Raw genomic sequence first — 24,622 nt, 5'->3', positions numbered from 1 at the left:
TTGGGCATGAGAGGAAGAAGGCCAGGAGGACCCAGGGTCCTTGTCTGACTATACTCGCAGACGTGGGTAGGGACTGTTATGGACAGCAGACTTCCAGGGACCAGGAGCCCCCTAAAGACCTCCCAACAGAAATGTGGCTGAGCGGCACACAGGAGCCTGGGGTTCGGGGTGGAGGCCTGGGGTATTGCTGGCGAGAAGAGGTCACATAGGAGAGCAGCTGGCAGCCTAGATGTCGGCTCCGCTAGGGACCCGGGCCTGGAATGCATTCTGGCTTCACCTGCAGTGCACGCTGGGTCCCCACCCTCCTGGGTCATCCTCCTGACATGGACCCTCGGGTCTCCACCCTCCTTCTTGCAACAGCCTCCCACCTCCCCCGACACCCCCGAAAGGGCAGAGGGTCGGCCGCCCCGACGGACCCACAAGCAGGTACTCCTCATTCCTCTCCAGCGTGGCCACCCCCCCACACTGGGCAGCCCATTTGTGCCACGGAGGCAGGAGGATTTCCCACCCCAAAAGAAAGCCCTCTCTCACCGCCGCCTTCAGCTCAGCCGCGTTCTGTTGCTTCCCTGGGCAGCAAAACGCCTTGAAATGTCGTCTGTGGTCACATCTCCACGTTCTGCCCTCCTCCGGTGAACCCCAACAACTCATCCACGTGGTGCGGGCTAAGGTCTCGTGGGACACGGCCCTTCTCAAGCCCCTTCCAGCGGCTGGCCCCTCCCCTCCCCCGCCGGCCGCCCTCGCTCAGTCCTGGGGGGTCCCCTGCCCAGTGGCTCCTTCCAGGCTCCGGACTTCTCTACGAGGACGGCAGCGGGGGTCACCCCGTTGCCATTTACAGACATTACAAGCTGGACACCCAAACTCACATTCCACTCCTGCACCCCCGGCCACAACGCGCTCCACCCGTGCATCAGACGGACCCAGCACCAAAGGTGCCCAGTGCGCCCCACTCAGCGCTGCCCTTCCAGCGTGCCCTCGCCGCCGCCCGCACCACGCCAGTACCCCTCCTCCTTTACATCGCACCCCCGCGGCAGCGCGCACCCCAAAGTGCGCGAACGCCACGGCCACGGCTCCTAGCTCCAGAGGGGGCCTGCGCCCCGCCGGCGCTCACCCACCCCGCGGGACTGGCTTCTGGAAGGGCAGCAACGCAGCAGCCAGACGGCCCCGGGAGCCACCCGAGGCCGGACGTGCCAGGCTCGGGGGCGGTCACAGTCGGCCCCCGCGCCCGCGACCACGCACAGGCCGCGCGCTGCTTCTCTGCGTCCGCCCGGGCACCCCCGACCACGTCCGCGCTCCGCCCGGGCGCCGCGCGCGACCCTCCGCTCAGCCCCGCCCGGTCGCTCCCCTGACCACGCCCTCCTGACCCCGCCCTGAAGACCCGGCACCCCTGCCCTCGCGCCGAGCCGAGTCCCTGGGCCGGGCCCTGCTCGGCCGCGCCTGCGCCCTCTAACCACACCCCGCCCCGCCCTCCAGGCCCCGCCCCCGGCCCCGGCTGCCGGGTGGGAGCCGAGCCACACAACGCGCATGCTCCAAGCGCGGCGCCCCCGACTCGGTGCTCGGCTGGGCTCGGGCATTTCCGCCTCTTTGTTTTAAACTCCGGACGGGTTTTTTTCTCCTCCTCTTGGGGGGGACCCGGAGGGAGCGGCGCCCCCTCCCCCCCCGACGCGGCCCCCGCGTGCTCCCCGCTCGCCCGCAGCCCGAGACCGCAGGTCAGTGAGTCCGCCCCGCCCGGCCTGGGCCCGCGGCGCCCGCTCCTCAGGCCGCGGCCTCGGCCCGTGTCCGGCCCGAAAGGCTCCTTACCCGGGGCCCGCGTCCCGGGTGTCCCCGTCGGCCTGGCCGGGCGAGCCCGGAACGGCTTGGCAGGCCCCTGGGAGGGCCGGACCCCAGGAGGGCTGGACCCTGGGAAGGGTCACCGAGGAGGGCCGGGACCCAGACCTGGCTGGACCTTGGAGGGGCTGGACTCTGGAAGGGCTGAATTCTGGGAAGGATCGCCAGGAGGGCCGGGACCCCAGGCGGGGCAGGTCCCTGGGAGGGCTGGACCCCAGAAAGGGTCACCCAGGAGAGCCGGGACCCCACACCGTGCTGGACCCTGGAAGGGCCAGTCCTCAAGGAGGGTCAGCCGCTGGGACTGGGCAGAAGCCACAGAGTGTCAGGACTCCACGACAGGTCATCCAGGAGGGTCCAACCCCAGGACAGGTCACCAAGAATTGCTAGGACACCAGGAAGGGTGTCACCAAGGAGGGTTGGGCCTGGGCACCTGACAGGACCCAGAGAATGCCAGGACTCCAGGCCTCCTAGGAGGGTCCAGCCCTGGAGCCAGTCACTGAGGAGGATCCAACTTGGGACAGGTCACAGAGGAGGGCCAGGACCCTGGGACCATCACTAAGGAGGGCCAGTCTGTGGGAAAATCAGGGCTCTAGGACCAGCGCACTGAGGAGGACTGGGACGCTGGGACAGTCGTTTGAGCACTTTTGGGACCCTGAGACATCCCCTTCTCCCCAGGAGGCTGGGACACTGAGACTGCTAGGAGGGCTTCAGGATGAACAGGACTCCAGATAGGTCACTTAGGGTCAGGATGCTGGGCCTGGACCCTGAAGAAGGATAGGCTCTCATAGAGGACCCTGATAAGAGCTGAAGCTTCCAGACAGGTCCTAGGGAGAGCTGGGACTCCTGAAGAAGTCACTGAGAAGCATGTAGACCCCAGGAATAGACTTAAGGGGTGCTGGAGCCCTGGGGTGGGATCCAGAGGTGCCCTCCGCCTCAACTGGACCCACCTCCCGTGAAGGCTCAGGCATCTGGGATCCTGGTCACCTGAGCCCCACAGGTTCAAAACACTCTCTTGCCATGAGGCCTCTGAGCACCTTGATGTCATAAGTTTCTGGGCCAACCCCACAGACCTTCAGTAGGTACTGCCTTGGCTGGCACCTGGGGCTCATCCTTCTGGCTCCAGGGACTCAAGGGTTTTAGGGGATTCCCAGTGCACACTGGCTCCACCCTTCAGGCTAGCACTGGCCACTCCCCCCCTTTCAGCCTCTCCAGGGCTGCTGCCCTTTCACCCCTCTTCTCCCCGCTCAAGGTTGCATGAGTCCACCCTCCATCCTGAGTGTAGAGGTGTTTCAGTGTCCAGGAGATCCCAAGAGCTGTCAGGAGAAGGAATCCAAACTGGGAGTGTGGGCGCCTTCAAGTGTTTTGGGGGCAGTTGGCCCAGGGCGGCAAAGTCAGAGCAGGGAATGCTGCACCTTCTCGACTCCAGGAAAGGAAGGTGTTAAAGGATCCTGGGGGTAGGAGGTGTCTTTGTTTCTCTGAAACCTTTGAATCAGCCTTTCGTCTGGAACTTGTCAGTGATTTCATTTGGAAGTGGTCATGAAAAAACAGGGTGCAGTGTTTATGCTGCATGAGGCATTGAGGAGCTGGTGGTATGTGCTGCTTGATGACTAGGGAAGGGCTCCAGAGTGTGCCCAGAGACCTTGTCTTCTGGTGTGTTCCAGAGCATGTGAGTCCAGCTCCCTAATTGGCCGCCCAGCCATCAGCGAGCAGTACGTGTCTGTGGGAAGAACAGTTGACGCATGAACAAGTGGATGGAAGTGGGATATACGTGTAGAAGGATCAGCTTGGGTCAGGCTTGCAAACTCATCCAGAAGTTGGGCAGCAGGAGGAGGGTAAATCTGAAACTGAGCTATGTGGACTCCCAAGAGATAGTTGCTCAAATTGGTTAGCTCAGTATTTCATTTTGGGCTACAACTTCACTTCTTGGTTACTTAGGAGAAAACCACTTTAGGTTTTCGGTTTAACATTTCAAAGAGTGGAGTATCAACCAAATTGTGTCCCTGAATGGTCTAGCTCAGAAACTTTTATTTGACAAATACAACCACACTTGGGACATTTTAACTGAACACTTCTGATTTGTTCTTTTGACATATCCTTTACTATTTCTAAAACTTACTTTGTGAAATTTTGTAAAAGACTTGCAAAACTGAATATTCAGGTTCAGTTAGGCTCTTTATTTTCCTATTGTTGCATTATTATTATTATTATTATTTTTTGAGACAGAGTCTTGCTTTGTTGCCTAGGCTAGAGTGAGTGCCATGGTGTCATCCTAGCTCACAGCAACCTCAAACTCCTGGGCTCAAGCAATCCTCCTGCCTCAGCCTCCCAAGTAGCTGGGACTACAGGCATGCACCTCCATGCCTGGCTAATTTTTTCTCTATATATTAGTTGGCCAATTAATTTCTTTCTATTTATAGTAGAAACGGGGGTCTCGCTCTTGCTCAGGCTGGTTTCAAACTCCTGACCTTGAGCAATCCACCCGCCTTGGCCTCCCAGAGTGCTAGGATTACAGGCGTGGGCCACCATACCTGGCCCTATTATTGCATTTTTAAAGCTGATAGTGCTGAGTGTTGTCCTAGTTGTATATTGCTGTGTAACAAATTACCCCAAAACTTCGTGCCTCAAAGCAACAATCAGTTATTATAGTTTCTGTGGCTCAGCAGGGTCCTTTTGCTCAGATTATTACAGCTGGGACTGTGTCTCATCTGGAGGCTCGACCCAGGAGAACCTGCATCCTGGCTGCAGATGTCAGTTCCTCTCTGTGTGGGCCTCTCTGTGGGCAGCCCAGCGGGAGACAATGACAGAGCGAGAGGGACAGGCTTCACGACCTCATCTTGTAAGTGACATTCTGTCACTTTTGCCAAATTCTCTGTCAGAAGTGAGTCACTAGACTCCACGCACACTTGTGTGGAAGGGATCCCACAGGGTCCCTTCAAGCTCACTGCAACCTTGAACTCCTGGGCTCAAACTCCTGAGCACACCAGCCAGCAGCGGGGTCGCCAGGGCCTTGGTAAGGCTGCCCAGCACTGCAGTATTGTGAGCATTTGTAGTATTATGAGAGTATTATGAGAGCCTGGCATTTGTCAGGTTTGGGGTAGTGCAGGGCCTGTGCGCGAGAAACATCCAGCAAGTAGACAGCAGTTGTATGTAGAGCAGCATGTGAAATGTGAGGCTGTCACAGTCTGGCGTCTCTGGTTGGTGTAGGCCCCTCTGATGTCACTGCAACGATTGAGATTTTCGTGATTCATGGACCCCTACACACGAGGCAGACAAATTACAAATGGGATTCTTAGGAATGACCTTGTATTTTAAAATACCAGGAGCGAACGATGAGGCTCCCCACGTCAGACCACAGGGTGTGTGTCAGTGGTATCAGATTGTTTGATAGCTTCAAGTACAAGGATTTTAGCTGTTCCCAGAGTCTCATCATTTTATTCCTGCTAGTGATTTTGCTCCAGGAATTACAAACCAACCTTTGTAAGTTTTTCTTCACCATTTGAATATGTGAAACAAATATCTTTACCTGTTACTTTAGACCTTGTGCACTTGTTATTTGTATTTTCTTTAAAATGCTGTGTAAGATGTGAGATTCTGAAACTCGTTGGATATTTGTCCCTCGTGAGGACCTGCTGGTAGCAAGACTCCTACTCCCCCCCACTCCCTCCCCCCACTCTACTTCAGGGGCCCTGGCCCCAATGCCCTCTCTGACTCTGGCCTGGAGTTAGCGCAGGGCTGTGATGTGTGCCCATCCTGGGCAGGACCACGTTGCTGCTGGGGTAAGACAGGGCCTTGGCTGTTGGCTGGAATTGTCTGTTTGGATTGTTTGATTTGGATTGTAAAGCAAGGTTTGTTTTGGTCTGTATTATCACTTTTTATTTTATTAAATGGCACAATTTGTTGTTTCATTTGCAGTCTTACTTGGTTAATGATTAGAATCAAATTTAAAGTTAAAAATGTAATTTTTCTTTTACTACTGAGCTGTGTTGAGGTTTAGGGACAGTTTCCTACTGTTTGTCTATTTTTTAAATTACCCTTATGATATTTGCTGTCAATATTGCAAAAATACTGCACAATTCATTGTGCTTCAAAAATTGGAACTATTATTCCTTTTTCTTTTTGTTTAGAGACAGGGTCTCATTCTGTCATCCATGCTGCAGTGCAGTGGCACAATCATAGCTCACTGCAACCTTGAACTCCTGGGCTCAAACAATCCTCCTGCCTCAGTCTCCCAAGTAGCAGGGACTATAGGTGTGCTAACACATCTGGCTAGTTTTTCTGTTTTTTGTAGAGATGGGGGTCTTGCTATGTTGCTCAGGCTGTTCTTAAACTCCTGGCCTCAAGCCATCCTTCCTTCTTGGCCCCCCCGAGTGCTGGGATTACAGGCTTGAACCACTGTGCCAGGCCTATTATTCCTTAATTCCGTAAGTTGATAGTTTATGATTAAATTTTTAAAATGTGAGGCCTTTAAAAATAATAACAAAACTACAGTTGGGTCTACCAAAATTAGGAAATGTTAGCTGGGTGTGATGGTGCACACTTGTAGTCTGAGCTACTCAGGAGGCTAAAGCAGGAGGATTGCTTGAGCCCAGGAGTTTGAGGTCGCTGTGAGCTAGGCTGACGCCACTGTATTCTGCCTGGGGTGACAGTGAGACTCTATCTCAAAAACAAAAAGACTGTCTTTCCTGATCTTTGACATTTCTCCCTATACAACTGAATTATACAAAAGCCAAAATGACAAGAACAAATGTTGCCAAGATGCATTTTTGTAGAATTATCCACTAACTTAAGCAAAACTCCCATTGATAGACATTTATACTCACTAGAAAGTATAGTTCTATCAACCCATTGCTTTTTTGAAGAGAACCTCTAATATTTAGGTACATGTAGAAAGTGGAAGTTAATTGGATTTTTTTTTGCAAATTCATTGTTATTTTTTGGACTTTGCTACATTAACAGCAAATTCCATATATTCAGTAAGAAATGCAAATAATGGAAATCTGTACACAGACCTCCTTGAAGCCCTCTGCTAACCCATGGGTCTCATGGGCCTAGGCTCTGTTCATCTCAGGGGATCTGTGAATACTGTGTGGGTCTTGGGGGACTGTTGGTCCTGCATGGATCTCGGGGAGGCCCGTGGGTCTGGGAGACCCATGGGTCCTGGGTGGGTCTTGGGGGGGCCTGTGGGTCCTGCATGGGTCTCAGGGGACCCTTGGGTCCTGCATGGGTCTGGTGAGGGCTGTGGGTCCTGTGTGGGTCTTGGGGGGCCCATGGGTCTCAGGGGGGCTGTAGGTCTTATGTGTGGGTCTTAGGGGGCTGTGGGTCCTGTGTGGTCTTGGGAGGGCCCTGTGCATTTTGTGGAAGCCCATGGGGGCTGTCGGGGCCTGTGACTCCTCTGTGGGTCTTGCCAGGAGCTCCATCTCCTGGTTCTCGATTAGGGCCTGGCTAGGTGTCGAGGGAGAGGCTGCAGTGGGGATTCTTACTGTCTTTGGGTCATGAACTCATTTGAAAATTAAATTCAAAGCACTGTTATTTCATTGTTTTTCATTTTCCTAAAAAAACTTTCATGGTGACATACCCATGTAGAAAACCATTTAAAGTTTCTTTTTCCTTCTAATTTGATTTATTTTTAGTGTCTCTCCTGGGAAAAGCAGGGGCATTCATGATGTGGTTCTGTATCTGCACAAGGTTGGTGAGGGTCCTCAGTGCCTGGGCCACCATCCCTCCAGGCCTGCCTGTTGGGCCATGAGTGGGTCTGCACGTGTCCCTCCCTGACTGCCACATGTGGGCCCTAGCGTGTCTTGTGTCATCAGCAGGCGGTGCTGCAGCTGTTGGTGAATCTGTTGAGCAGCCTGTGGCCAGTGCTGGGTTCCCTCAGCGAGCAGACGAGCAAGGAGTTCACGTTGTGGGGGAGGCAGCGTCCGTGAGAGTTTAGTGGGTGCTCCATGCTGAGGCGGAGCTTCGAGGGGCAGGAAGGCAGAGGTGGTCCAGGTGGGGGGTCTTGGGGTCTGGGGCAGCCGTGTGGAGGAAAGGCCACAGTGGGCCAGGCAGACAGAAAGGGGTCAAGGTGCAGAGTCGCCTGCCTGGGCTTTGTCCCTGCACTGTCGCCATGAGGGGTGCCAGCCATAGGGAAAGGACCCCAGGCTGGCTCCTCTGGTCTGCAGAGGGGGCGTGGGGCTGTTACACGGGGGAGAGGTGATCGGAACGTGGGTGTTGTCCTCAACTGTAGTTGAGTGTCTGTGACAAGGGTGCGTCGGTGGGGACATGGAGCTAATTGCAGGAGTTTGGTAATTTTTGTGTGAAAATGAGTAAGACTAGGTTTTGCAGAGTCCTTGAATAAAGGTGGAATACCTCTGATTCATTGGTTGGACAGCACGCATTTCCTGAGCAGCAGCTCTGGCGTGATGTCCAGCGGTGAGGATGTGGACTCAGCCCTGCTGCCAGAGCATGCCTGCAGTGGGGGATGTACACGCTGGACGCAGCACACCCACACGCACATGTGTGACACAGGGTGGAGAAGTTTCTGGAACATGCCCTTGGGGACTAGGAGGATTTCGGTGTCCAGAGTAAGGGATGGGCTTCGCACCCCCAGGAAGGAAGGACTGAGGGTCTTTGAAAGTGAGACTGTGTGAGTGTAATTTTGTGGGCGTGGCCAGGAAAGACAGTGGGTCTCCATACAGTGTTGGGGCCACTTGCAGGGGAGTCAGGCCTTGGTCACTTCTCTCGGGTCATGTTGCAGGGAAAGGTTCTGAGATGGGCTTTTTAGGGCCGATTCCATAGACTATCCGCAGAGGCTGCTGACAGGGGAACGTGGTGGGCCCGTGGCCAGACCAGGAGTAGCTGATACCCAGGGGGGCATGGCTAGGGTGGTGCAGGGGTCCAGTGTGCGTGGAGAAGAGGCGCCTTGGTCGGGGGGGTTGGGGGATATGACATTCCAGGTGTGGCGATTTCTGGTTTGTGACGTGTTGGGTCCCCTGATACCGCAAGTTGAATGATTTGCCAGAAGGACTCGTAGTCACGGCCACAGTTTGTTCCAGGAAAAGGACACAGCACAGTCAGCAGAGGCAAGAGGCAGTGCAGGGGAATCAGGTGCAGCTTCAGGGTCCTCCTGAGGGGTCCTCCAGACACCTGTCGTTTCCCAGCAGCGACCTGTGAGGTCCGTGGGGGTGCCGTCTGTAGGGAACTCAGAGGCCCTTGAGGCAGGGCCCATAGGCAGCTCTGCCAGCACGCAGTGGACTTCAGACCGTCAGAGGAATCAGTGTCAGTTTGTGAGGTACCGAGGTGCAGCGAGCTGCTGCTCATCAGGGACCATTCCGGTCTGTTAGGGAACTTCCACCAGCCAAGGGCCAACCTGCAGGCCCTCAAGGATGGGCAGTTATCAGCCACAGGAGGTGTGGAGCTGTGGGAGGTTGAAGGTCATCATAGTTGGATGCCAGGCAGTGAGGACAGAGGTGGGATTGGCCACAGGAGACAGGGACGTGACGGCTCTCCAGCATGGTTAACATTCAGCTCTGCAGCCACTCGGGCCCTGGGCCGAGGGCTCAGTCAGCTTGTGCTCACCAGGATGGACAGCAGACAGAAAACTGTGGGGGACAGCTCCAGTGTGCACGGCCATGCAGAAGGCGGAGCCCCCGTGGCTCTGGGCTGAGGCGGGGGCAGTGGCTACCACACAGTTCGAGTTGTGTTACTGGTTTATTTACTTTGTAAAATGTTCCATTATTTTTTGGTTTTATGTTTTTGTTGGAAATTATTCTTTTAGTGTTGATAAAATTAAAATTTATATCTGTACATCTATATAATTATGTACAGTAAAAAACTTCTCTGGACTGCTTGGGAACCAGAGTGCGCTCAGACAGGTGTTTAGCCCTGCAGATCAACTTAGGAATCCGGTTGTTGATACTCCAGCTGATAAGGGTGGTCATTTTCTCTGATGTTTAGACTACAAGAAAGGATGCTTCGATGATGTATATTAAGGAGGACAGCATCTTGTCAAATATGGTTTTCAAGCCTTTCTTTCAGCCTCTGAGGCTGCGTTAGACATGGTTTATTGTTACAGATACATGAGACAAGGCAAGCTTATTGGAAATTTAATTTCCCAATTTTAAAATTTTTATTTAAATCTCTGCATATTTAGTCCTCCAGTGCAAATGAGCTAACAAAAAATTAAGTAAATCAAATAAATTTCTGCATAGGATATGATAAATTAAGACTCAATGAAAAGGTGTTGGCTCGACTGTGGGGGTGGAACCTCTCAGGCGGAGGCTGTAGGAAGGGGGCAGCGGCCAACCCTCTGGCCACCCAGGAGTCTCAGGGCCCTGTGACCAGCCAGCCGACCACTGGGTCATGGTGGGAGCCCATGTGCTTGTTCGAGATGAGGGAGCAGGAGATGAACTCTGCTCTCCCTAACCCACCGAAAGCCAGAGGTCCCCCTTCCTCCTGTCCATCCATGCGTGCCAGGGCATGTGCATCTCCAAGGACACACCACATGGCGCTAATCCTGCAGCAGGTGAGGACAGCCAATTACTGGGTTGTCCAGCCTCAGAATTCTGCCAGCCTCTTCCAGATCTCCCTCAGGCCACGCAGCCCTCTGCTGGTCCCTCTTCGGGCTCCACTCTGTGGCCATTCACCGTTTGCTCTGTGGCTCAGAGTTAACCTCCATGTCTCCTACCCGGTCCTGAGCTGTTGTCATGGTTGGCTGTGGCCATGTTGTATCCTCAGGACACAGACACCAGAACATGCAGTGAGACAGACAGGTCAAGCATGCCATCAGCAGGAGGTGTCCAAGGGAGCCCAGCGTTGCTGTGCAACTCGGGGGGCCAGAGCCTCTAAGAAGGGGCGTGGGGCAGGGGCTGGCAGGTGTGAACAGTCATGAGATGCCACCAGGATGGAGCTACCAGCGGTGCTGAAGTGCCGCCACCTCATTGGTGCTTGTGTGGCTGAGCTCAGCTTATTAGCATAGTGGGCCAGTAACTGTCTCGTTGGCTTTTTTTTTTTTTTAATTTTTATGTATTTATTTTTTATTTCAGAATATAACGGGGGTACAAACATTTTGGTTAAATGATCATCTGGTTTTTAATTTGTATTTCCCAGTTTACTAATAATGTTGAGCATTTTAAAATATGCTTATATGGAATTTCTCTTTCATGAAGCTCTTTTTTATTGTCTAGAGCAGGAGTTGGCAAATTTTTTCTGTGGAAGACCCCATAGTAAGTATCTTATTCCATGCCCAAACTGCCCGACCCTGAAGTGTAGACAGCACACGGTGCTGTTCACGGAGCCGGGCAGCACCAGCTTGGCCCTGGGCCTGCTTGGCCAAACCCTCGTCTAGGTTGTCCTCTCAGATGTGTCGTAGGTATTTTTTTCCAGTCTGTAGTGTCTGTCACTCTGGTGTTTTGTTTTTTTGAGACAGTCTCCCTGTGTCACCCGGGCTAGGTGCAGTGGTGTCATCAGAGCTCACTGCAACCTCAAACTCCTGGGCTCAAGCAGTGCTCCTGCCTCAGCCTCCCAGAGTGCTAGGATTACAGGTGTGAGCCTCCGCGCCTGGCCTCTCTCTGGTGTTTGTTGATAAATCAGCGTACTTGTTTTTAATTAAGTTGATTTTATTAGTCATTTCCTTCATGGTTAGTACTTTTGATTTTATGTTTCATAAATCTTTTCCCCACCCAAGATCATGAAGATGTTCCCCTTGGTATCTTCTGAGGTGTAACCTGTGCCTCTAGTGTCCAGTCTCTGCCCCCCACCCCACCCCCACACCCAAGCACCGGTAACAGGGTGGGGATGGGGCCTGTTACAAGACAGGAGTTTGGAGTTTTTCCAGTTTCACCACTAGGGGTGGTGTTTGTTGTCTTTTTAAAAACTGTAACATACACTTTTTGTTAAGGTATAGTTTGGTTTACACATGCTGAGTTTCACCAGTTATATTGTGCATTTGGCGACTTTGGCCCCCATCCTGTCTCTTACTACAACCCTGAGACCAGTCCCTGACCGGCTGGACCCTGACCTGCTTCCGCCTACCAGCTCTGCCTTTTCTAGAACTGTGTATCCCGAGGGAACAGCAGCCTGCCATGTCCGAGTCCCCTCCTGAGGGATCACACGCCTGATCCTTCCGTGCCTGCGCCCTCTGCTGCGGCTCCTGTGCTGCTGGGCGGCCTCCTTGTTCATGTGAGTCTCTGAGACGCTGTAGGGAAGGGCTCCATTGCTACCTGTCTGTTTACCTGTTGGTGGCATTGTGGTTGTTTCCAGTTTGGGGCTGTTACAAACAAAGCTGCTGTGACAGTACGTGTGTTAGTGCTGTATGACAAACGGTTTATTTGTGATTGGATTGTCTGTTCTTTGAGCATTTGGTAAAACCACCCTTGAACCCTTCCAGGCCTGGAATTGTCTTTGAAGGAAATTTTTTGACTATTTATTCAGCTTCCTTAATAGTTTCCTTCCTTTTCATCTGGCTTTATTCTCTTTGTCCTGTTTCTCTTCTTATGCCCTGAACATGCCTGCTAATCTTCCCTTATATTTGCCTGGGAAACTTTTCTTTCTTTCCTTACTCCCTTTTTTTGTCATATAGCGCTAAGTGCTGTGTAACAATACGTGGTGTTAGTGTCTCTTTTAAATAGGAAACTTTTATTTGGTTAAAGATATTTCCTTCTCAGCGTACTAAGAGTTTTCTTTTTTAATCATGAGTAGGTAATGATTTTATCAAATGATTTTTATGCATCTGTTGGGAAGATCATATGGTTTTTCTCTTATCTTTTGGCTTGGATTACATTTCTCCGGGCATTAAACCTACCTGGTGTAGTAGGAATAAACCTAATTTGATCAGAGTGATGATCCTCCTTACGCTGGCTGAGGGCGACTGAGATTTCGCTATGTCTGTAATCTCCCTTCTGGTTCTGACCTTGTCAGGGTTGGCTGTGTACATCAAGATAGTTTCATAAAATGGGTTGGAAAATACTGCTTTTTAAAACTCTCTGGGAGGGTTTATTTGTGATTGGATTGTCTGTTCTTTGAGCATTTGGTAAAACCACCCTTGAACTCTTCCAGGCCTGGAGTTGTCTTTGAAGGAAATTTTTTGACTACTTATTCAGCTTCCTTAATAGTTTCCTTCCTTTTCAGTTTTCTCTACTTGCCTCAGTTCTGCTGGATTATTTTTGTAGGAGTTTATCAGTTCCATATGAACTCAGTTTTATTGGCATAAAGTTGTTCATGATATTCTAGCAGTGCTCAGATGCCACTCCTCAGGCCGGCCACCTTGTTCGGAGCCACAGCCTCCTACAGCACCCTGCCCTGGGGTGTAGTCAGAAGGACCGTGGACATTTGTCGGAGTAATCTAGAGATGATTTGAAGTGTGCGGTGACATGCGCAGGTCACATGCAAATGGCACACCATTTTATATCAGGGACTTGAATGTCCGCAGATTTTGGTGTCAGAGGCAGGTCCTGGAACTGATCCCCCAGGATACCAGGGGATGGCTGTATTTGTCACCTTTTTATTATACACACTGAGTGGTTTACTTGCTTCTTGTTTATTGTCTGTCTCCCTCCACTAGAACATGGGCTCTGGGGATCTGTGTCTTTTCACTGAAGTCTAAGAACTTAAGAGTCTGGAGGCTTAGAGTCACCAGGGAACCCCTGGCCACAGTCTAATTAAAATGAAATACAATTAAAAATCCAGTTCCTCAGTCCCACGAGCCGCGGTTCAAGTGCCCCACAGCCACGTGTGGTCAGTGGCTGCCCAGTCAGCAGCAGAGATGTGGAAGCCTCCAGCAGGGCAGAACTTTCTGGAAGCCTGGTCTGCATCTGGCTTTATTCTCTTCGTCCTGTTTCTCTTCTTATGCTCCAGACATGCCTGCTAATCTTCCCTTATATTTGCCGGGGAAACTTTTCTTTCCTTCCTTCCTCCCTTTTTTTGTAAAAGTTAACTGAGCTTCAAGGATGAGTTAATAAAAATGCGGTTACAGTGAACTCGAAGGCAAAAATGATATAAATTGGGTCTAAGATGGACATGGTGTGAGTATCCTTAGCCAGCCATTTCCAGGTTGTATTGGTTGTTGTCTGAGAGCCCTGACACCCGAGTCTACCTCCAGCTGGGTTTCCAAGCCTTCACTGGAGATGCCAGTGCCTGGTGGGAGTGTTGTGTGGGGGGGGCTGCCTGAGTCCCCGGCACCCTCCCAGCTCCGGCTCCCTCCCAGCTCCGGCTTGCCCGGCCACCTGTTCCTTGGGTGGGGCCAGTGTGCCTCGGCCTGCTTACTGCTTCTCTGCGGCCCCTCCCGGGCCCCAGTGTGCACACTGCTGTCCTCTCCCACGGAACAGGCCTGTCCTCTTCCCTGCCAAGGCCTCCTGCTGAGGGCTGGGAGGGGGCTTCAGGGAAGCAGAAGCCCCGCTGGTGCATGAGCTGAGCAGGGAGTGTGCTACTTACTGTCCTTCCCCAGGCCCTGCCATTCACCCACTTCCCCTGAAATTCATCCCCTCTGGGCCTTCCACAGATTGTGTTCTATCTTCCTGGGCCCAAAGCAGCCAGGTGGAGCCCCCACCTGCTCCTGTTGTCTCCAAGGCCTCGGCTGGGCTGTGTGGCCTGTGTAGCCTGTGTCCCTGTGGCAAAGCCCATTCTGCACCATCATTGGTTCCTATTTTTCTTTTGGTTATTTTAAGCATGTAAATGAGCAGACCTGTTGAAAAGCCAGGCTCAGAGCTGCTGGTGGGGCATGGGGGCATGGGGGGGCATGCCCCACCAGCAGCGGTGCGTGCGTGTGTGTGACACCTCGTTTTGTGCTTCTCCACAGGCTTCACCATGTAGCGGTATTCCAGGCTGTCATTCTCAGGTAAATGCAATTTTAGCTAATTTTTTTCCTTCTTTCCATGCCTGTGAATTGATGAACTTTACCTTGAATTACACTTTGTGAGTATATCGTAGCCATAGAAAAAAGTCAATTCCTTACAGCTCCTTTCAAATGTAATCTCTGATGGTTGACTCTGTAGAGTTATTTCTGTATCTTCACACTTTTCTCCTGACTAATGTTTCCACTGTTTGCCACATGGGACTTGCTAAGGATTCTAGTAAGAACTTCATGACAGCAGGATTGTAGCAGTCGCACATAATGACACAACGTGAAATAACAGGTCCTGTTTCTGTACTAGAAAATGGAAAGAGAGCAGGGGCCGGGAGGAAGGTGCAGAAGTGAGCCCGAGCGAGGAGCGAGGCAGGAGAATCGCGTCGGAGTGGTGGCCTGAAGCCCCCATGCCCCGGCAGAGGGACGGACAGGCAGACGTCTAGAGGAGGTGAGCCTGCCCTCCGGCCAGGGGCCACCGTCCCACTGGTCTGCACTTTTGGGAGGGGGCAGCAATTCTGAGGCACTTAGTGCAGAACCAGGTTTGGGACTTGTGTTTCTCTGCTGAATTTTCCTGGCAGCCCTGACGCGTGTCCTTGTTCCTTTGAGAGTCAGAGGCAGATCAGGCTGTGGGGACCTCAGCCCTTGATGGCAGCCACACTGTGCAGAGGACTGGGTCTCCTTCCGCTCCCTGGCTCGGTTGGGCTCCCCCTCCTGTGTCGGGGGACACTGCCGTGCAGGGGCTGCTGAGTGCAGGCCTTCGCAGCAGTGAGAGCTGTGAGGGTTCGCTGTGCAGGGATGTGCCGCCTCGGCCTGCACCGCGGGCGTGACGACAGATGTGCCGCTCTCCTCGGTGAGCAGCCCCTGAGCTCAGGGGCACCACCCCTAGGCCATGTGAGAGACGGTCTTGTCCTTGTGTGCCTGGCACAGCCCTTGGCCATTGTCCCAGGCTTGTCAGGACTAGCCCTGAGCCAGGCACTGTGTGCGGCAGCCGGCTCCTCGACCGTCCTTGCCTCTGTGGCTGTGACAGTGTTGAAAGCAGCCGGCCCCCACTTGGGGCTTGTCTGGTTTCCTGGAGTTGAGTTTCGGGCTGTGCGCTCTTGGCAGGAAGCCCCCAGAGGAGGCCGAGTCCTTCCCAGCCAAGTCACTGGTCACCTGGCTTCTGACCATGGTTACTGTCACAGTGGTGTCTACAAAGCCTCTCCACCTGAAGTCACTGTTTCTCCCTCTATTGAACAAGCATGTGGTGGGGACATGGGGAAGTTTTATTCTCTCCCTTGACAATCTCAGCCCTGTGTAGCATGCACTGCGAGCTCCTGAACAAAGTGTCACTACGGTCACTGTAGTGCAGTGGTAGCTTTCTAACTTGCCATTCCTCCCGAACTGACCAGCTCATGTTCTTCTGCAAAGAAGAGCTATCCCTTTTTTGCTTATCTCACTATGGACGAAGCATCTGTGATTCTAATCCATAGTACCTGAAGCCACAGTTCTCCCAGCTGGGGCCCTGGCAGCCCTTCACACCAGTCCTTGTTGGCTCCTGAGCACCATGGGACACTCCATGTTCATGTTGAGCTTCCTGTCCATCCCTGGGTCAGCTGCAGCTGCTGGGATCCTTGGCTTTTCTTCATGGACACTGGCATGGAAAGACCAGGAGCTGGGCTTCCTGTGCCCTGTGCTGCTGAGGAGTGGCCCTATCCAGGCCTGAGTGGGCAGAGTGGGGCCGGCATATGAGCCAGTGCCCCTGGCACTGCACCCTCCAGGCGTGGCCCACAGCACCACAGGGCTCGTCCCACCTTCACCCCACCATGCTCAGACTCCTTTTCTACCAGTGGAACCAGGCTCCATGGTCCTCCGTACATGTCACATCTCCCAGGGGGCAGAAGGGGCAGGTTTGACTTTGGAAGGTCTGTGACAGTGGCTAGTGAGTACATAGCTGGCCAGGGGAGGTCCCCTTAGCATGGCTGGTTGTGGGGATCAGGAATGGCCTCATATACCAGCTCTCACAGCAGGGTCCCTGGGTGAGCCCAGATGGGGCTGTCATGTTGAGATGGTGAAGTCCATGTGTGTGGCAGTTGGTGTGTCTGGAGCTCAGCAGAGAGGTGGTAATGATTGTGTGACAAGTGGCATCGTGAATGCAGTAGTGTGCATCACCAATTTTCTGTGCCCATTGAGGGAAAAGTCTATCTGCCTTGCTTCCCACAGACAATATGGGAAATGAAGATGGCACATTCCACCAGGGCAAAGCAGGCCCTAGGGCTCAGTGGCTGCAGTGACATCAGGAGTGTGGCCTCCTGCTGTGGCCCTTGTGTCTTCCTGCCAGCCAGCAGGCCCTGGTGGTCAAGGGAGCAGCCTGCAGCAGTTCCTCAAGGCAGGGCTCAGCCTCCACTGTTTGGTGTGGCCCAGGGCTGGGTCTGGCCTTGTGTCCACTCTGAGAGGTTGGGTCGGGTCCCCACACCACATCCTGTAGACAGACAGAGTGAGAGCAAAAGCTCCAGGAAGAAACATGGCTGATGGACAGAGCAATGGGGAGCCCACGAGGCTTCAGCACATGCACACTAGTACTCCACATGGGTGCGTGGGGTCTCTGGTGCTCTGTGTGCTGGGCTGGGACACGCTTGAGTTGCAGGGAGGAAGCAGAGAAAGCACAGCAGAGGGCCCGAGGGCCCGTGGCCTGGCTGGCCTTGGACCCTCCCAGGGCAGTTCCCCCCCCTCCTTCCTGGCCTGCAGCACAGTCTGCTTCTCCCTCTCCCTGACCTTCATGGAAGACAGACACCCCCTCAGCAGCCGCCCTCGGTGGGTCGCTGGGGGAGGAATCCCCTCACCAGAGCTTGAGGCAGGCGGAGAGAAGGGTGTTGGGGGGGGGGGAAGAAGCCAGTGCACCAGGGCAATGAGGGTGCCTTGTGTAGGACCACATCCTGCGGGTGGGGGAGCGTGCTGGCCGCAGCTGAGCCTTCAGGACATCTCAGATATTGACTGACCCGTGTGTGTGCTTTTCTCTGCAGGAGCCAAAGATGCTGACCAGGAAGGTCAGGCTGTGGGACATCAACGCCCACATCACCTGCCGCCTGTGCAGTGGGTACCTCATCGACGCAACCACAGTGACCGAGTGTCTGCACACGTGTACGTGCGGCTGCACCGGGTCTTGGGGGTCGGGCGGCCCCCACTGTACGCTCTGCATCTAAAGCCCTCAGCCCAAGCGTAGAGCGCAGCAGGACTGGGAGCAGAAACACAGAGCTTGAGGATGAGTCAGAAAAATCATTTTGAGTTAAAAATACAGTGGGGGTTTCAGTGGTGACGAGGGGTCACTTGGGAAAGCTGCATTGTTTCTGTACAACAGCGAGATCAGTGACTGCATGTAACAGCAAGAATGTTTGCTTCAACAGGGAGAGATGCTCATTTTTCACATCTCCAATGAATTCCTTAAATTTACAAGCAGAACTGGTTTGTTCCTCACCCCCAGCAAGCCTGTGTTTGGGCTGCCAGGACTCAGCTTGTGCCGTACCTGGGCTGCCGCAGTGGACAGGCGCTGCCGTGGCTCCCAGGAGGGCAGCTGGATACGCCAGTGGAAGCACATGTGTTGGTTGCTGAGGAACATTTTACCTAAACAGAATCTTTAAAATAAACTGGATACTTGTAACATAGATGATTTTTGATTGTGTATTTTTCACTTTAGAAAATAAAATATTCGCCAATTTTTATAGAATTTTTATTTTAAAGCTGTATTTTTAGATGCTGGTGGGCATAGTTTTATATTAGGTTATTTTCATTGAATTTTATCTTGTTTTGTTGTACAAAGAAAACATCATGGTCTTCTAGGCAACTTACAACAAAAATGTTACACATCGTCCCGTGTTGTGATGCCCCGGCTCTCACCTGTGATGATCTTCTCCTCGCTTTAAGTTTTTCTCCCCATTTGATTCCTAAGCCTTAAACCTGTTGAGTATGGCAGTTTCCTGGGTGTCAAAACCCTCCCCTTGGTAGTGAGACCTTCCAGAAGCTGGAACTGTAAGGGGATGTTGGTGTGTCTGCCTGTGTTGGTGTTCAGCGAGCACAGGGTGTGAAGTGGCATCTCAAGTCTGGATCTTAACTTTCTAATGCACATGTGCTTTTGATAACAGTCTGTAGGAGTTGCCTGGTAAAGTATTTGGAAGAGAATAACACCTGCCCGACGTGTCGGATTGTGATCCATCAGAGCCACCCGCTGCAGTACATCGGGTAAGTGCCGGCAGGCGCCCTTGGTGCCTGTGTCCTATGAGCGTGGGCGGATCACAGGTCCCAACCTGGCAACCCATTCTGTGTGGGCAGCAGCCCGTCCTGGCTGAGTCCTACCCCCACCCTGTGCCCACACTGCGGCACCTGCACCCACTGTTGACCAGGCCAGCATTGCCCGGGAAGAGCCTGTAAATTTCCAGCAAATGATCTGAGAAAGCTCAAGGCCAAATGGAGTTTACACGTTTTACAGTGAATTGGCTGAGGTTAACTTTGGAGTGGAGGGCAGCTCTTGTATCTACCTTTCTGCCACAGAGCAGGTGGGCCCCAGGGCTCTGGGGCCCTGGCTGTACTGTGCTGCCTCCCTGGGTCTCAGGAGGCCAGACCCACCCTTGTGCCAGCCGCCATTCCTGAGGGAGGGTGAGGGGCTGGCTCGGCCCTGACCTGGGCCAGCCAACAGAGTGTGAAATGACTTTCAGATTTGGAGGGCTGGCCCTAAAGGAAATGAAATGCTCCCTGTATCATATGAGGGCAGCAGAGATAATTCTAGAGACAAATCTTGAAAGAAGAAAGGCTTATGTTTATGTTTCACTTTTAAAGTTTGAAGTTTATCTTGCACACAGTTTAGAAGCACCTGAGCAGCTTAGAGCTTCACAAAAGAGAAGCAGCTTCAAGGTTAACAAGTAAAAACTGCTGATGCTCAAAGCCTCCCTCTAAGCTTCCCAGCGCAGGTACACCCCAGACAGCGCAGCTCGGCCTCGCTGTTCCTCCACCTTTCTAGACACGGGACCAGCATGTGTTTCTGCATACCCTGCTCCTTTGACGGATCCTTGCAATGTGTGTCACCCAAGCTCAACATCCCTGGGAGAAGGCCCCATGGCTGTGTGTCCAGCTGGGGTCTCAGTACACGGCACTGCTCTGGGCATTCCTGCTGTGCCCACCTGCCCCACCTCTCCTGGTAGCCCCTGGGCGCGTGGTGTCCTGTCTTCCTGCGGCATCCTGGCCAGTACTTGGTTTGGAGGCGTTTAATTTTGACAAGATGAGGGCTCTGGGGGGCATCTCATCCCACTGCCCTAATTATGCATGAGCGCAGACATCTTCCCAAATGTTGAACAGCCACTCGGGCTTCTCTTTTCAGGGTGGCTGTTCACATCACATGCCACCTTTTCTGCCAGCTCAGCTTGTTCTGCTTTGGAGAGATCCAGGGTGCTGATTGTTGACAGTGTGCACGTGCATTCTGTCTTGGGGGTGCAGTTTCGCAGAACTCAGGGGCTTCCTCACATGAATTGCTGAGGCAGGGTGTAGTGCAGGGCTTCATGCTGGTCCAGTCAGGTGGCCTGGGGAGGCTCTGCTCCTCTCATCCAGGACACAAAGCTCTGGCAGCCCCCAACTGTGCTCTGAGAGGCTATCTTAGGGACCAGGTGCTCTTTTAGTTATCCGAGACCCTCTCATCACAGGCATAGACTGTCATGCTAAGACAGAGGATGCAGTAGGGGTATCAGGCAGTGTAGAGCTGGCCAAGGGCAGGTCTAGGCTCAGGGGGCAGAGGTGGGATGGGGCAGGTGCAAGGGCCTTGGGGTCTGTGGCTTGGGTCAGCAAGGGCCTGGCTCCACCTCTTGTCTCAGGTCTTTCTGGGAGCTCTCTCTGTGCTCTGCCTACTTGATGGCCAGTGAACAGACCCATGGCAGGCAGAGGTGGTAGGGCTAGGTGCAGATGTGTGTCCTATTGTGGGCCGTGGCTTCCATGGTGCCTTTGTCTGCTTCTCATTGGCTATGTACCAAGCTCTACCTGGACTGCAGCCTTTGTTCCTGATATGGCTTTGCCCACACTGGCCTTCTTCCTGATCCTGCTCCTCATAGAGCTGGGCAAGGTATCCAGTGGGGTCTGGTAGCATCACAATCTTGCTTGGCTTCAGTGTCTATGTTTCAGGACATGGGCTGACACAGTGCAGACCATGGCCGGAGCCATGGTGGGAGAGTTGCCTCATGCAGGTGCTCAGCCCTAGGCCCACATCATCTGGCGGAGACCACAGAGCCAGTGGGGGTGCAGTAGGTGCAGCATTTGCTCTGGAGTGTAAACCTGTTAGCCATGAAAACACAGTCATTCTGCATCATCCCTAAAGAAGGGCCCTCACCTGCCTTCCCCCATTTCCCAGCCCCTGACGCTGGGTCACAGCCAGCAGGTGAAGCCTGGCTACGGTCACTTGGGGCTCAGATGCCCAGTATCCTCTCCTTGTGGGTTGGACAAGCTTTAGAAAGAGCCAGGGCATGGGACAGCAGGAAACATCGAGGGCATCATGTGCCTTGAAGGCCACTGTTTTCCCCTACCTGGGCAGGTGTTACCCACATAGACGCCTGGATGGGAGTGTGCTGGTCATGCTGCGAAACGTGCTTCCTTTGTGGAATGCCCCACCCGCTGGCCATCCCACCGCTGGGGTGCTGCCAAGACTTAGAGCCTGGTAGCCACAAGCCCCCAGAGTCCTTCCTGGAAGTGGCAGGAGACAGTCTCTTGGGAACCGGGTCACCCACAGTGGCTATGGGCCCATGGGTGGCCACTATGCCTGGCCCTGGCCCTGGGTAGCTGAATTTCTATAAATTTTGTGAAACCTAATCATTTGTCAGTTATTTAGACATTACTAATTTGGGTATACAAGGGTTTTATTTTTAAAGAATTGATGTTGGGAAATTAAAATTCATTTGAAAGTTAGGAAATTCTCTAGCACTTTTTACCCCAAAATGAAAACAGTTAAAATAGCAAACCCAAGTAGGAACTAAATTTGAAGTACTGTGCTTATATAGTCTTTTCAGAAAACTATTATATAAAGCTAGGTTGTAAAGACCACAAGAAGGGCCTGGTCTTAAAGACGTTTCTCTATGTTGTTGGAAACATTACAGAAAGGCTTTCTGCTCAGTGGAAATCCCAGAGACTGGGAGCCCCAGGCCACACTTAGGGGAGGGTGGGGCCATGTCCCAAGCACTGGGTGTCTGGCCACAGTTCCTAGGAGTGGACAGTCAAAGTGGCTGCTGTCAGTTCAAGTCCAGCAGGCAGTGGCCCTGGTTCTCTGAATGACCTCTTATCTGTGCTGTCATCGTTAGAATGTTTGTAAGCAGCCAGGGCTTAAATTCGATGACACATTAATTCAAGTTATAACTTTGGTTGCACGAACATATTTTCCTGTGTAAACTAGAAGTATAATTCTGCCAAAACTCCAAATTTGTGATTCTGGAGTTTGATATTCTTAAGTGGAAAATGAATGAGAATTATAGAATTGACATTTCCAACTAACTCCACCCATTCTATTCTTTTGCCAGTCATGACAGAACCATGCAAGATATTGTTTACAAATTGGTACCAGGCCTCCAAGAAGGTAAGTCTTAGAATGTCTCCCAAGTCTAAGCCTGTTCTGGAAGACTTGGATACTGGCTAGAGATACAGACTTCTTTTTCCTTTCATTCTGTTTCTTCGTTCAGCAGGTATTGATGGCACCGCTAGTGCATGGGAGCTCTTGTTTGGGCAGCTGAGTTCTTGCCCACTGCGAGGTCCTACTCCCACCCCAAGTCCTGTCCCCCACCCTGAGTCCTACCCACCTCCCCGAGGTCTTTTCCCCTTCCCAGGGGTCCTGCCCCCTCCCAGAGGTCCTGTCCCTCTCCCAGAGGTCCTGTCCCCCAAGAGGTTCTACCCTAACATTCTGCCCCTTCCCAGAGGTCCTGCCCTCTCCCCCTCCCACAGCAATAGCCTCGCCAAGACCAGATGAGCAGCAACAGCTCGGTTGACACATGTCAGAGCTGATAGCTGGAGTTTCAAGAAAAGCTTCACTACAAAGTCAAATTTCATTAAGAATTGAGAATAAATATTAGGTGGTACAAATATCCTGAGAATGGAAATAAATTATTTAGGAATCATTCTACTTAAAACGTTTCCCTAGTTGTGAATGCTGAAATGGGAGCTGCCTTGTTGTCGTGTGTGGGCTGGAGGCAGAGGAGGGTGGCCTCCCGGTGATCGCCCGGGGTCTGGGTGGTGGGCACTGCCTGCTGAAAGCCCAGGTGCATTTTCCTTCAAAGGTAGACATTTTAAGAATTCATTTGGAGGCCGGTCATGGTGGCTCACACTTGTAATCCTAGCACTCTGGGAGGCTGAGGCGGGAGGATCACTTCAGCTCAAGAGTTTGAGACCAGCCTCAGTACGAGCGAGACCCCCATCTCTGCTAAAAGTAGAAAAAACTAGTCAGGCATGGTGGTGGGCACCTGTAGTCCCAGCTACTTGGGAGGCTGAGGCAGGAGGATCCTCAGGCAACAGAGTGGGACAAAGAAAGAAAGAAAGAAAGAAAGAGAGAGAGAGAGAGAAAGAGAGAGGAGGGAGGGAGGGGCATTCATTTGGGCTGTTTCTCATTGTTGTATTTCAGAAAGGGCTATAATTTAAAGTGCAGCTTAATGTGTTAGATCAGTAGAAGTTGTATCTGACCTTTAATCTGTGACTTGGGGAAATGATGCTGTTAGAGGCTTTGTTCACTGTTCACAAGATTTAGTCACACAAGAGAATGTAGATAGAAACAGTCTTGATGTCTAAAAGCTTTTTAATTCTGGGAAAAGGCAAAGAATTCTTCAAAATAAAATGCTGAGACCTTAAGACCTGTTTGCAATGGAATGTTTGAAACGTATAAAAGTTGAACTCCACGAGAACTCCACGTACGTTTCTCACCTGCACCAGCAGTTTCCCGCCGTGGGCAGACGTTTTTGTCTGCTCCCCTCAGCCCACCTCATGTTATTTATCTGTGTTGTTATGGTATGTATTCCTACAGAATAAGAATTTTTTAAAAAATACATAACCACAATACCATTATAATAGTTAAGAAATAGCAAGGCCAGGCACGGTGGCTCACGCCTGTAATCCTAGCACTCTGGGAGGCTGAGGCGGGTGGATTACTCGAGGTCAGGAGTTCGAAACCAGCCTGAGCAAGAGCGAGACCCCGTCTCTACTATAAATAGAAAGAAATTATTGGCCAACTAATATATATAGAAAAAATTAGCTGGGCATGATGGCGCATGCCTGTAGTCCCAGCGAGGCAGGAGGATTGCTTGAGCCCAGGAGATTGAGGTTGCTGTGAGTTAGGCTGACGCCATGGCACTCACTCTAGCCTGGGCAACAAAGTAAGACTCTGTCTCAAAAAAAAAAAAAAGAAATAGCAGTGATTCCTTAATATCAAATAGCCACTCAGTGTTGACATTTCTATTAATAGTTGTCTGATAAATGCCGTGTTTGGGGGTTTTATTTGTTTTCCTTTATTTCAATCAGGATTCAAATAAGTTCCCTGCCTGGCACTGACTCCTAGGCCTCCTTCAGGTCCCCTTCTGTCCGTATCTTCCCTTTGTCCTAGGGTGTCCCCTGGGGACTTGGTGAGGGCCTCTTGGGAGGCCCCGTGGCAGTGGGATCGGGATCGGGTTCTGGCCTGTGTTCTCGGCAAGCCTGCATCTGTGTTGTTTTCCATCTGGAGCAGTATCGTCCAACCAGCTGAGGACGACTGCATTCAGATCCTTCGGTTGTCACAGGCAGTAAAGCAGTACCTTTCCAGTTCTGTGGTTCCTTCTTCCCGTGTTAGTTTGAATACTTCCATAAAGACCCACTTAGCTGTTTGCTCCAGTCTGCAGAACAGTGCAGGCCCTTTCCTTTATTTGTGTTCACAACTGGCCTGTCCATTTACCATCACTCTGGTGGATTTAAACCTCTCAGGTATTCTCAATTCATTGCATTTTTGCCCTTTTTGAAGCTCTAATC

General features: G+C 52.3%; 1 protein-coding gene across 1 annotated transcript in view; it reads left to right on the top strand.

The window, feature by feature from the left end:
- Nucleotides 1–1,513: 1,513 nt before the first annotated feature.
- PCGF3 (polycomb group ring finger 3) overlaps nucleotides 1,514–24,622 on the top strand; it is a 55,680-nt gene continuing 32,571 nt past the window's right edge. The window contains exons 1-6 of the mRNA XM_012783420.3: nucleotides 1,514–1,706; nucleotides 14,597–14,635; nucleotides 14,952–15,092; nucleotides 17,644–17,761; nucleotides 18,760–18,856; nucleotides 22,162–22,217. Of these exons, the coding sequence (XP_012638874.1) occupies nucleotides 17,653–17,761; nucleotides 18,760–18,856; nucleotides 22,162–22,217 (262 nt within the window). The 5' untranslated portion in view covers nucleotides 1,514–1,706; nucleotides 14,597–14,635; nucleotides 14,952–15,092; nucleotides 17,644–17,652. The remainder of the gene's footprint in view (nucleotides 1,707–14,596; nucleotides 14,636–14,951; nucleotides 15,093–17,643; nucleotides 17,762–18,759; nucleotides 18,857–22,161; nucleotides 22,218–24,622) is intronic.

The sequence above is a fragment of the Microcebus murinus genome, chromosome 16 (assembly GCF_040939455.1).
Source record: "Microcebus murinus isolate Inina chromosome 16, M.murinus_Inina_mat1.0, whole genome shotgun sequence".
NCBI lineage: Eukaryota > Metazoa > Chordata > Mammalia > Primates > Cheirogaleidae > Microcebus > Microcebus murinus.
This window is presented reverse-complemented; position numbering and strand designations above follow the sequence as displayed.